This window comes from Carassius auratus, chromosome 32 (genome assembly GCF_003368295.1).
Source record: "Carassius auratus strain Wakin chromosome 32, ASM336829v1, whole genome shotgun sequence".
Taxonomy (NCBI): domain Eukaryota; kingdom Metazoa; phylum Chordata; class Actinopteri; order Cypriniformes; family Cyprinidae; genus Carassius; species Carassius auratus.
Genome location: NC_039274.1, coordinates 31,101,024 through 31,115,294, shown reverse-complemented (window position 1 = coordinate 31,115,294; position 14,271 = coordinate 31,101,024). Strand labels below are relative to the sequence as shown.

The following is a 14,271-nucleotide window of genomic DNA, read 5'->3' as shown; positions in this document are numbered from 1 at the left end:
AATTTTTCCTTATTTACATATTTGTCCATTGAGCTATGGTATATAAGTAATATCTTTATCATGAATGTTGATTATTATTATGTTGATATAAAAATTAAAACTTTATCACAAAAAAAATAAAACTGAACTTTCTCAAAATAGCTTAGATGTAGAAAGTTAAGCAGTAAAGCAGTAAAAGAGAAATGAATGTGAGAAATGAATTTTTTATGGTCCAGGAAAGACAGAATAATGTTAAAAAAGGAACTTTATTTCATTTTCATTTTACAAGTACAAAAAGTATGAAACAGGCAAAAATGTAATTCCTTTACATTTACACTATATCATTATCATTATAAATAACTTCTTCATTATCATTGTTAAAACAATTTCAGAAATGTCTAATACTGATGTATGAAGTGAGAAAACCCATAGCACCATTATTACTGTTCATAAATAATTCAGTATTTGTTCCTGCATAGAAACTTGATTTTTCTGCACTTAAACCTGACATTAGAAGATCGGAAGCTAATTTGAAATAAGTCAAATTCTGCCTGTGTCCAGCAGGACTTGAAATGACAATTTTAAATAGGCAAAACTACACATGGAGAACAAAAATAACAATAACCATAGTTATAATTACAGTGCCAATCATTAATTACATAATTAAACATAGTAAAATGTACCAAACACATTACAATAACAGTGGTCTTTTGAGTCGAAACAGATTGTAAGCTCTGCTCTATAGGTGCAGTTTAAACTGGCCTACTCCAGAAGCTGCTCCGCTTCTCTCTCCCTGAACTTTGACCTGTAACCTTTGACTTTTCACGTACAGCAGGTCTCTATAAACGAGCCATACTTTGTGCAAATATCTTCAGTTATCTTCAATCATAAGTTAAATTATGACAGTCCTTCCATACTATTAATGCAATGGCGAAGGCATGTAATAGGGTGCAGGAGGTTTTCATTGGATCAGAAATGTAAAAAGCTAAATCTGAATTAATTAAATACATCAAAGTGGGATCAATTAGAATATAGAACATGTCAATCAAACAGCCGCCTGGATGGAGTCAAATTCGGTTCTGGGGAGGGAGATTATAAGAGAGGATATAGGAGGGATTATAAACTGAAAGGAAGACTGAAGGAACAAAAGTGCATTTCACTGATAAACCCGAACAAAAGTGCATTTAACTGACAAACTGCAAAAGAGATGAGGGGGGCTTGTGTCTGTCTCTCTTACATCCCAGTCCATTTTGGATATTTTATTAACGCCACAGAAGTACATTTTAATAGGAAAAAAAAAACATAAAAATACACATCCTTCACTTTTTCATCTCTCCCTGCGTACAGACCTGTAAACCAATCTTTACTGTCTGACATTCATTCCAAATGCCATCAATTTGTATCCCTCTTTCTTGTCTCTTCCAGTGTCTTTCTTGTTCATCTCTAAACCTTATCAAGCAGAGAGCGTTGACAGTAGAGGAGGCGGTGAGGAGTGCCATAGCGCCAGAAGAACAGCAGAGCCCCCAAAGTGACAAGCACTAAGCCCAAAAGAAAGAGAGGGACGACAATGGCTACAATTTTTTCCATGTCTCCGCCCTCTGACTCAATGATGATCACTTCCTCATCTGTGCCGGTCCTTCTCTTGGGCTCCTCTTCTTCACACCCCATCCAGTCAGTCAGGACTGATTTGGGGTAGCCTGGCTCCACCTTTAGCTGCTGATTGTTTAACTTCCAGTACTTATTGTTTTTGTAGAAGTAAATGTGGGCTGAAAAAAAGTGTGGAAAGAATTCATTCAGAATAAGTGTTTCTACATTTCTAAAGCAAACAGATAATTTGGGCTCTGATTGGTAAATACAGTACTCCAGCCGTATATTTACAGCTCAAAAGTTTGGGCAAGGATTTAGCAAGGATGCATTTAAAATGCTCAAACACAAGACATTTACAATGTCACAAAAAATTTAATATTTCAAATAAATGCTGTTCTTGTCAAGTTTATGGAATTATATTTGCTTAAAAAAATGTATGTAACTTTATAAAACTGAACGTAACTTTTTCAGAAACTAAAAATATTACGCCATTACAAAAGAAGAAAAGCACAATGAAAATGAAAAATTTAGCAGGCTCTTCAAATATGCTTCATTCTTTTTTAATGTTTTTCGTTTTCGCTAATCGTGGATTCTGAATGCATTGCTGAATGCATTGATTTCGCTTACGGTTCGCAGTTTTTCGTTTGGTGTTTTGACACAAACTTCTCGTGGGTGCAGGCTTAACAGTGATCTACTCTGATTGGATAGTGACTCTGATTTTGATGGACAGGTGCTCTCTGACCGGGAAGTACAGACGTCACTCAGTGGCTCGCATATTGGAAAGCTCTCGCGGTGGTTTGTATGCAATACGCATAGACAGTAAAAAAATGGACACAGCGACCCCATTGGAACTCAACTGAGACAATTAGAGCCCATTTTTAGCATTTTTTAGCACTTCTGTTTCTGACGCGCAGACTCAAACTGAGCTTGATGACGTCAGCAACCTGTCTGCCAGATGTAGATCTTCTAGTAGCTGTGCGTGCAAACTGCCATCGTTAATCTTGCAGAGACGGCGAGCTTGAGCGGGGAGTTTTCTGGCGTGAGTGAGCAGGAGTAAGTATTCTGATTAATTATTTTGTGTAGTATTTTAAAATGTAACGCCAGTACGCCATATTAAGTTAATTGCCTGCGAGCATCTCCTCCTGTCTGTACGGTAATGCGACAGAGAGACGAGTGGTTATGACGCAATAGTTAGCCTATTTTTTACAAAAACTGTTTATACGGGCCATAATGTAACATAGAAGGTAATGGAGCCCTTTATACATTGTCGTGTATCTTTAGAAATAAATAATGGAAAAACGGAGTCTTTAAAAGCCTCAGATGTAAAGTTATTCGCTGTCAAAGTGACGGCAAAATGAATGAGAGTCAATGGGAATGCTAACGCAAGTGAAGTTCTGCTACAAGATGGCGGCACCCAGCCGACATCAACTTCCGGTCGACTTCCTTGCCACCTGGCAATACGTTGTGCTTTGTATAACTACATATGTAAATAATATTTGACCTTCTGAGTCAGTAAAGATGAGCTCTCAGGAGACACAGAGCGGCATCATATTCCTCCTCCACTTGTCCTTCAGACAGCTTGAAGTAAGCTTGTGTTACTGAAGTAACCAATAACATCGATGCAAGTTATATTCATGTTACAGTGTGCAACAGTTCGTTGCCGGTTATTATTGTCATTCAGTAACACAAGCTTACTTCAAGCTGCCTTGAAGGACTAGAGCTCATATTTACAGACTGAGACGATCGAAGGTCAAATATTAATGACATATTAAGTAATTCAAAGCACGACGTATTGCATACAAATCTCCTCAAAGTATTCTTATCTGGTATAATGCCAATATTTTGTATAGAAATAAGTCTAAACAATTGGTTTAGTAATGGGTTGTTATTAGTGAGTCAGTTATTTAATAATGATGGGACTTTGTTTACATTACAGACTTTATCTCAAGATACAAAATATCTATTACATTAAAAGAATTCAATGTGCTTACTAGGCCCATTCCTGCAGGTGTACAAATGTTGTTCAAAAGCAGTGTATGTACATCCACACTTTCTGTCTGTCCCCCTAGACCTGAAAAATTGTCAGCTCTATCTGTTTCTTGGGTTTAAAGCCTAACAACTATAAAATTAAACCCTTGCTTTTAAAAGAGAAGATTTCTACACCTTAAGTTATTTTCTACTGGAACAATATCTTTAGTAATGTAAGTTGGACTCAAGTTTGGTCATTACCTCAAAAATTCCCCCTTACAAATAAGGTTAAGGAATTATCATATAAATTAATTCATAGAGTTTATCCAACCAAAGAATTCCTACAGAACATTTTAAATTTATATAGATTTAAAATGCTCTTTTTGTGAAAAATGACTATTGACCAATGTTTTTTTGGGGATAAACATGACAGTGAACCCAAAGGAAAAAACAAGAACAAATGCTCCTGTACCTCCATCTTCTCTCATGAAGGCCCCTTTGATATTATCTGGTACTCCTTGCCATAAACTGATTGGTTTGGGGTAATCTGGATCCACAGATCTGCTTTTCTCATTGAACCCGTAATATCTGAGAAAACAAAAAATACCATGAATGACAAATCATGGCAATAACCGAAAGGGATAAGTTAACAAAATAAAAGAGAAGAGGAAGCATTTTTCACCATATGACACAAAACCACTGGATTAACCAGACGCTAAATAAGACATAATGAGTAACAGAGGAAACATACTTGGTTCCTCTGAAGAAGTAGGTGTTGCCGGTGGGTGTGTAGAAAACAGCGGCGTCCAGCTTGTCTGTTGGTGGGCCTGTGCCAAGCTCCTTCAAACTTTTTGGATAACCTTCCTCCATTTTGGCCTCATTGAAAACCCAGTACTTGTCCCCTAGAGAGACGACAGACAAACAAGCATTATTACACAATTCACATATTAAAACCAGAGATGCAATGTGAGGCCTTAAAATATAGAAGATGGACGCACCTTTGAAGAAAACAAACTTTCCATCAGATCGTTCATAGGCTGCATTGATAGAGGGAGGCAGCCCCCTCCAGAAGTCTCCAATGGGCATGGGATTGCCCTGCAGAAGTTTATCATCACGTATTCTCCAGAGCCACTTTCCCTTTGGAGTAGAGGGGGTTTAAATATTAAAAACACACTAAATATAGGCATACACACACAACTGATGTGCATTCATTTGTACCTTGAAGACGAACATCTCTCCCCTGAAAAAAGTGATGGTGTCGAACTGTCCCTCACATATGTCAGGGCCAAACGAAGGCCGGTCTGGCTTGCGAGTCGGGGGCCGGGGTGCTGGGGGTTGGGGCACCTCACTGGAGCCAGTACCTGTCAGAAAACAAACAGGTGAGAATCAGGGTTATTAGAGTTAACTAAAACTAAAATCACAAAGAAATAATTACTGATAGATCTTTAAAAACAGATATCAACACATATTTTAATATATTTATTTTATGCATTTGTAATATTACTGATTATATGTCTTCACAAAAAATACTAACTTTACTGTAAATGCTTTCAGATCTGTAATTTCTTTCTTAATGATATGTTTTTTTTTTTTTGAATTGATCTCATCTTATATATAATTTTTTTTTAATGATAGCTAGTATTTTGAATGAATTTATAAATTTTCTTCTGAAATGTCTTGTCTTATAAAATGAACATAATAATAATGAATGAAACTAAACGCATTAATGTAATTGCAAACTGATTACCATAAATTTGCTGGATCCCCCATCTGTCATCATCAGGCAGCACAAAGTTGTCAGTGTCCATCCACTGGTAAAACGGAGCCATGATAGCAGAGGGATTGTTTGAGTGCTCCAAACCAAGAGCATGACCTAATTCATGTACCGTCACCAGGAAGACATCATAACCTGAAATAGAGGCAGATGATGAAACACTAATAATATAAATATCACAGAAATTGCATTCTGAATTACTACGTCACATCTGTAGTTTGCTCAGTGGCACATTTCCACATTCTCTTATTCTCTGCTCACCTTCCTGGTCAACGTTGCCTGTTGTCCAAGCCTCTGCTGCATCAAAATGGGTGTCGCCTCCGATACCGGGACCAGGGAAATATGCGTGGGCCAGGAAACCTCCTTCGCCTTCAAATGGGGAGCTGTCTCCGTGATAGCCTTCCGCGAAGAAAAGCATGATATCTGCAGACTTGTCCACATTGCCACTGATTCGACTGAATGGGATTTCTCTGAACTTGAGTGGCGTCACGGCTTCCCAGACCTTGAAGGCCTTCCTGATGGCCTCATGTGTGGCATGTTCGCCCACTTTAGGAGTGTAGTTCTGGATACTGACAAAAGTTAAATGTGAATCTTTTGGGAAGGAAATGAAGATACTGGACTTTTTTTCAAATATGTTGTTGCTTGGTAACTTGTTCCATTCAAACTGAACTTCTTTTCTAAAGAAGTTCATCGTTATTTACGTGTTCTGAGTGTTTACATTTGAATTGGAATGCAATTAGTAAATTGTGGCAATCCAGCTAAAATGTATCCGGATAAAAAGTGTTAGTGACAGATGTATAGAGGGCCCCAGTTTATATACACAAATGATTGTTAACGTTAGTTTGTCAATTATAGTTCCATACCTGAAAGTGATTTCTATTTTGTCCCATTTTAGGCCCTGGGTGGCATAGCGCTTCTTTCGTAGGTTGCTCTTTATTTCAGAGCCAAACTGATCTGGAACTCCGCATCTTGGCCGCTTCATGGCTCTGACAACATCATGTTTATGCAAGACATAAAGTCATTCAATAGCATGTGTCTGAGTCACATAAGAAAACTGTTGCAAATCAGATGTTTCTGTGTTAGTCCACCCCAAAAATGAAACTTCTGTCAATTTTTATTTACATCTAAACAGTGATCAACACACATACATACACATTTGGTAAACCTGGAAACTTAGTGAGGAACAATGAGGTCAGTTCTAGTGTGTGACGCACACACAGGCTTCTGCATTTTACCATATGTGTGATGTATGTGGTTTTCATTGGAACAAAATCCTAAATTAAATCTGTTCATCATAACAAGCTATCATATAGACCTTAGATTACACCTTTTGATTCATATGGATTCATTTTACAATGCCTTTATAACCTTTTTGGAACTTTTAAGTTTTGTTTACCTGGACTTTCAATTGAGGGACAGAAACCCCTCAGGTTTCATTAAAAAATATCTTAATTCAGAAAATTATTAAGGTAGTTAGTGCACATAACCTTAAAATGATTACGATTAATAAATCAGAGGTGTACGAGATTGGGCTAGACTTACGAGAGAGTTGCTTGATCCATAGTCCCGGTGACAGTGAGGCCATAGAACTTCTGCATGGCAGATATAGCAGTGGTCATGGATTCAGGAGAGCGGATTGCTTGAGCGTGAACACCCCCAGGAGGAAGATACCCGTACTGCTGGAGCCATTCCTAAGAGAGAATGAATGTCACATAAGCACACATGCATATTAACATGCAGCTGTCCTACAACACCTCTTCATCATAGTAATAAACTATACTCAACAAAGAAATGGTATAGTGAACAGACACACAAAAAAGGTTCTCTGGAAAGCATCACTTGTGTTAAAGCATGAAATAGCACAGGTGTCACTGCTGTCATGGCTGTTAAGGTGATCTCAGTGAATTAAAGTTGGTCTGCATGTTTTTGAAGTGTACTCACTATTCCAGATGTCTCAGTGCAGCACCTCATCCACATGACATGCTGTCTGAATTTATTAAATGTAATTGTACATAAACCTGCCAAAGTCTACAAACATCAGTGACGAACCACAGTGCAAACACAAAGATGTGTGTGTGTGTGTGTGTGTGTGTGTGCGCGCTTATGACCTTGTTAAACTTTTGTTGGTAAAAGAGTGTGTGGAAGCTTGAGAATCTTAAAGACTTTAACTGTAGCATGTGTGTTGTAACTGTAAGTAACTGTGTGTCTGAGAATTTCACTAAATCTGACAAAGCCTTTCTTGGTTTAAAGTAAATTATTTGTGACTTGCATAGTTTTTGATATACTGTATGTATAATACAGTATATCAAAACCCATGCAGGTCACAAATAATTTACTATCTATATTTCAAAGAATACATAGGGACCAAATTGTTTCAAGAAGCTAGCTAAACCTAACATTAAATCTATTAATAATTGAATTCACAAATGTATGTAGGAATGCTTTTTTTTATTTAAAAAAAATGCTAAATGTTTTTTAAGGGCCAGATTAGGACTATCCACACTTGGGCAAAGACAGACCAGACTGACTTTGAATTGAAACAGTTCCTCTGTTCTCATACTTTCTGACTTACAGAAAAAAAAAACTAAAAATATGAAAGGATAGAAAAAGGAACACTAACAAAGAATGAAACAAATACAACATACATATATCTCATAATGTACAATTAGACAAATGTCAATGGTAATGTAACTGTGTAGCTTCAAAAAACTTCATCTTCAAGAGTTTCATGTGTTGGTTTTTTCTAAGCTCTGCTTATAAACTTTGAACTCAAAGAAACATATTTGGTTTGTAGTTTTTCTTCAATAGAATGTTCACTGTTAAGAAACAATTTGATTTAATCTTAATAAAAATGTAAATAAGTTATTGAAAAACCCACAAGAAGCCAGTAATATTCTGAATACTGGAGAGACATGTCCAGCTCACGTGGATATGGCCCTGATTGTAACTGTAGTTGTAACCTAATGGGCTTATTTGGGCTGTTAAAACAAAGGTTACATGTTTAGTAGTTTTGTGGCCATTTTAAATTTCAATTAAGGGTATGAAACAAAAGTCCTTTGAATATTTATTTTCTCAACAGTCATACAGTCATCCAAGTTGACAAAGAGGAAACACCCACACTCAACATTTATACCTTCATCAAATGAGGATGCTATGATCTCATCTAATCATAATGCATATTCAACTTCTATGTCCATTTAAGGTGTCCAACTATGTCCTCCAGATGCGCTGCGAAGAAGCCATGATGCCAAGTAGCTAAAATAACACTTCCTGTCTCACACTTGTCATACACATTAAGACACATATAGATTTCTTCTTAACTCTCAGCTCATCGAAAACAAGACAGTCTAAAGAACACGCTTTAGTATAGTGAAACAAATAATACTTATAATATTAATATTCCACAAGTATAGGCAGTAAATGTCTCATTTAGGATCAGACAGCCAGTATCTCTATTACAACCACAAAGAGTGTCAGCAAAAATTACAAGCAGTTTTTCAGTAACCCTATAGTGAGCTCAGACTGCCTTGCTTTATTTCTTTATTTTTTTTCTGAACAGATTTAAGATTTAAGTTTAGTCAACAATTGCTTTTTTACAGTGTACAAGGCTCATTTATATGCTAGTTTCTATTATAATCTACACCCTATAATCTTCAAAATGGGCAAAACATAACAAACCTCTATGTTAACATACAAGTACTGCAGTGATTTAGAAACATTCAGAGAACAACTTCCCTAAATCAGTGAGTGTTTTCACACTGGTTCATTCATGTTGTAGATTTTCTAATGGGGTTTGTCAGCACAGGCCATATCGGTCGAGGAAGTAAAGATCTGGTTAACACTATACAGTAGTGTTAACCTGGTCAACCCTTTCCTCGATTTTTCTTTCTCCCCATCCATTATTTTATTATTATTTATTGGGTGCTTCCTGAGAAGGCTGTTTCCGAAAAACTATTTCAGCATTTTATGGTGTCGCAACATGGGAAACATGTTGGTTGGATGAGTGCAGTTTTAAATAAAATATTGATGTGAAACTTTCCGCTTAGGGGGAAAAGCTGCATTTATGATTTTAACACCTTATTAGCTGCTCCAAAGGTATTAGAGAGGGAGAGAAAAGAGAATATAGAGCATATAAAGAACTATAACTAAAGAGAAAAAGAAGTTGAAGGGACAAAACAAAACCTATGTGAGATTCTAGAGATTAAAAGAAAAATAGGAATCTAAAAACAAAGGGTACAAGAAAAGGAAGAAGAATGGGTCTGAATGCATGACAGAAAGACTGAGTCAGTTGTTCCTCCTTGTCAGAGCAAACATTAGAGCAAGCATAGTCATTAGTTCCCACGCCTTACTCTGCATCTTCAGATCACTGACCACTTTAACTAAGCAAATTAACTAATATTAATACAGGATAATATTTCTCACTACTCATGACTCTCAATTGCTATTGAACTGCTGAAGTTAATTCCAGCACTGTATTGCATGTCATTATTCATTATCCATATTTAATTCACATTCTATTTATATACTAAACGTTAAACCTTAAAAAGAGAGATTTTGGTGTTTAAGATTTTTTTAACTTAGAAAAAAACTGCATAAAACATGACATATTTAATCTAAGCTTCAACCATTGCTTTGCTTTGCTTCTGTAATACTATACTTAAACAAATAAATCATCTCTCGTCTATGGTTGGAGAGGGGGTCAATATCCAGATGTTTTCTATAAGGACTATGCCCAAATTTCTCTCTTTTTTAATATATTTTTTATTAGTACAGTATTCAAAACAACTGCACCGGTAACAACAGCAAAAGTGCAGGGCTGTTGTCTGAGGAATTGTTAAAACCTGACAAATCCTGAAAAAGATATAATAAACCTAATGTAATGCATTTAGTTTATTAGTTCAGAATTCCTGGGAAAATGATTGGGAAAAGATGGTTGTACAACTTAAAACAAACAAAAACCTTCTGTATATGTTTAAAGCATATTAATAAATATTGTAATAAAGACAAACTGAATGCCTGAAGAGTAACAGCAGTTTCACATGGCATCTGTGATTAAACCTTTTGTGTGACATTAGTCTTTGATCATGCAACTCTCAAATGAGGAGACTGTTATCATCTTAGAATGCTTTGGTTGAATCTGCAGAGCTGAATTTTTTTCCACCACTGGGTACATCTCTCAGCCATTCAGAAATTTGAAGGAGTGTCAGAGTACGGAATGAAGGGATACAGCTAGAGACAGTTATTTTACATGTCTTAAATCCTCACTCTGATCTTGTTCTTTATTTTAGGCCTTTAAGATATCCTGGCTTGCATCTGGGACAGAGACAACAAACCGTCCTGAAAAACATTCAATCGTTCTCTCCCACTCACAGTTGTGTCAAACAGACATAGGTCTGAAGCAGACATTAGGATGCCTCTGGGTGTATAAAAAAACTGATACATCTAATAAAATATCAACCTATTAGTCCCATTTTTCAGTCAAGGCAAATACAAAAGAGAAACATGAATTTAAAGATGCAGGACAGACACCACAATATTAGACTTGTGCCACTTTAATAAATAACCCTCTCTGGCTAAATATCTGTCCTGGAGCCTCTGATTCGCTCCTGTTTTGCTTTGACCTGATATTTAGGGGTCTGAAAAGACAGTTCTACACCACTTCTCATCTGTATTTAACAGTGAATTATGAGGTACAGAAATAGACTTCATAAAGGAAATCCTGACATGCGGAAATATCTGAGTGCATCATCTGTGTCCAACAATGCAGGCTTGACGGCAGACAGTAGAAACACACACAATACTATAAGAACAGGTGATGCTCTGTTACCTCTGGTTTGACTTCTATGTCACTGGTCCCGCTTTGCACCAGAAACACACTGGCGAGGGCGAGCGGCAGCAGACGCGGTAACGACTGGAGTTTCTGTAACATTTCTCAAAGCGCGAGACTTCTCAACACGGGACACAAAACGCTCTAGGCTCGTTCTTAGATTTTTCACAGCAGATTGTCCTGAATCAGACCACTCCAATAGTGAAAACAAGTCCTTTCTTTAAAACTATAACTGTTAATAGCTACAAAATAATAAAAACTTACTTATGCCTAACCTATTATGTATACTCATTATTTATTAAACTTTTTCTAAAAGTAAACTTGACGCCAAAAAGAGAAAACTTTCTTCAAATGTGAAATATATTTATCCTAGGTTAGCGCTATATTTTCATTTTGCGTATTCTTTTGTCTCTCTCTCTCTCGTCAGGCGTCTTCAATGTCAGATTGGAGAAGTGGTGATTGCTCTTTATTGAGAATGAGAAGTTGTCGTCATAGCACAAAGCCCCTCCCTCGATATCACAGTCTCCGCCACGTTGGAAGGATACCGGCGGCGAAACAGGATTGTTTACATGTGTTGTTAAGAGGAGGTTCTCGCAATTCTGCACTGTTTTACCATGCCTGGAAGTTACTGCTGCAGTACCTCACACGATACATATGGAAAACATAGGAGCAATGGAATACAGTTTTTTTAGGTTACACCAAGCGCAAAAGAGTGGTATTTGGAGAAGCTCTCAAGCATACAAAATATCGACCCATACGAGCTCCCTGTAGCAGCACAGAGACCTAGACCATTTACCTCCATGCACACATATGAACATTGGGAATTATATATATTTTTTTGTTTAAGTTACTACACAATGCAGGAGTTTAAAAGTCACAAGTCTTTGGAAAGTTACGAGGCTTTCTGCTGTGGCTGGGTCCATCTACAGCAGGTGATGAAAACAGTGTTGTACTGGCCAAAGTAAGTTTGTTCACATGCGTTTTAGTGTATTGTAATTACATTGCATTTAGAATGCACTTCTTGACCAAAATGACAAAGTAATTAACTGCGAATGAACACTACATTGTAACGAGATGTTCAATGTATACGAACGTTTCCAACATATTTTGATGTAGGCTAAAGCTGTGTATGTTTAGTTATTATTTTATTTTAACCCAATGACACATACTGTAACGTTACCAGTTTTTTTTTTGTTGGGGGCTGCAAATTGGACAAACCAGCTAGGGTAGTTAAATGTGTGATGCGAGATGTAAATGTCCTGGTTAGATTAAGCCATTAACAGCGTGAATGCAAAGTGACTTACATTGTAAACAATATTATTCCCAATGTCCATATGTGTGCACTGAGGTAAATTGTTCAGGTCTCTGTGCCGCTGCAGGGAGCTGCCTGAGAGCCTCTCCAAACACCGCTGTTTTGCGCTTGGTGTGAGCTTGTTCCTGTAAGGTCCCCTTTCTTTCGCCTTATGTTTTTGCATTGCTTTACTTTCTTCCTTTTCTTTCGCGTATTCGTAGATCCGTCTCGATCTGTTCCGCGGACAAAATAAATGCGCAAAAATGAAAGCGCTCTGAAATGTTTAGTCGCGCCTCTGTGAAGTTCTGAAGGCATTGCCCCTGGCAACAGATAGCGTATCCTTCCATCAGGGCAGACCGGCTCAGACCCCTCCCAAATCAACCCAAATCGGCACGTGACTCCTCATTCTCAATAGCATCTCAGTGGGAGGAGTTAAAGGGATAGTTCACCCAAAAATCTAAATTATGTCATTAAAGACTCACCCTCATGTCGTTCCAAACCAGTAAGACCTCCATTAATCTTCGGAACACAGTTTAAGATATTTTAGATTTAAGTGTAAGGTATACTGTCCATGTCCAGAAAGGTAAGAAAAACATCATCAAAGTAGTCCATGTGACATCAGAGGGTCAGTAGGAATATTTTGAAGCATCGAAAATACATTTTGGTCCAAAAATAGCAAAAACTATGACTTTATTCAGCATTGTCTTCTCTTCCATGTCTGCAGTGGTGGTAAGTAACGAAGTAAAAATACTTTATCATTTGATGTAATGGTTCTTTTTGAACCAGTTCATTTGTGGATTAATGTGTATTGGAGACGCAAACTGTTTAAAATGATTCAGTTCAATTTGGTGAACTGGTTCAAAAAGATCTGGTTACATCGAATGATTCGTTTGCGAATCGTGTATGACAAACTGCTTTGTTTTGAACAGACACGGTAGAGAAGAGAAGATAATGCTGAATAAAGTCGTAGTTTTTGCTATTTTTGGACCAAAATGTATTTTCGATGCTTCAAAATATTCTAACTGACCCTCTGATGTCACATGGACAACTTTGATGATGTTTTTCTTACCTTTCTGGACATGGACAGTAGACCGTACACACAGCTTCAATGGAGGGACTGAGAGCTCTCGACTAAATCTAAAATATCTTAAACTGTGTTCCGAAGATAAATGGAAGTCTTAGTGGTTTGGAATGACATGAAGGTAAGTCATTACTGACATAATTTAGATTTTTGGGTGAACTATCCCCTTAAAGGAAAATCGACCCTAAAGATGGGCATTTTCCCCAGTGTGCAAATAATTCAATGACTTTCAGGCGGAGGTTGACTTTCTAAAATGAATTTTGGTTAATGTACGATACATACTTTTTCAGGATTTGTCAATAATTTCGATCTTACTGGCAAACTGAGAAACCTTATCTTAAATAAAATAATACAATTTTACAAACCTGATTCCCAAAAAGTTGGTACACTGTACAAATTGTGAATAAAAACAGAATGCAATGATGTGGAAGTTTCAAATTTCAATATTTTATTCAGAAAACAACATGGATGTCATATCAAATGTTTATACTGAGAAAATGTATAATTTTAAGGGGAAAATAAGTTGTTTTTAGAGTTTCATGGCATCAACATCTCAAAAAAGTTGGGATAAGGCCATGTTTACCACTGTGTGGCATCCCCTCTTCTTTTTATAACAGTCTGCGGGCCCTATCTTGCACCCAGCGCAATTGACTTTGTACACCGACGCATGTGTCATTCCTATTTTGCACCTGCGCAAAGTGCGCTTTTCCCTCCACAGAAGCACGTCGCTAAACTAGTGAATGAACTTGCGCTCCCTGGGCGGT

At 37.1% G+C, this 14,271-nt stretch overlaps 1 protein-coding gene across 1 annotated transcript; it reads right to left on the bottom strand.

The window, feature by feature from the left end:
* Positions 1-231: 231 nt before the first annotated feature.
* On the bottom strand, positions 232-11,638 carry LOC113052124 (matrix metalloproteinase-14-like). The gene is made up of 10 exons (XM_026216468.1): positions 11,136-11,638; positions 6,851-6,999; positions 6,172-6,294; positions 5,570-5,877; positions 5,282-5,443; positions 4,753-4,895; positions 4,533-4,671; positions 4,286-4,436; positions 4,007-4,122; positions 232-1,745 (listed from the first exon to the last, which is right to left on the bottom strand). The coding sequence occupies exons 1-10, from the start codon at positions 11,235-11,237 to the stop codon at positions 1,423-1,425; spliced, it is 1,716 nt and encodes a 571-aa protein (XP_026072253.1). The 5' UTR covers positions 11,238-11,638; the 3' UTR covers positions 232-1,422.
* Between the last annotated feature and the right edge of the window lie 2,633 nt (positions 11,639-14,271).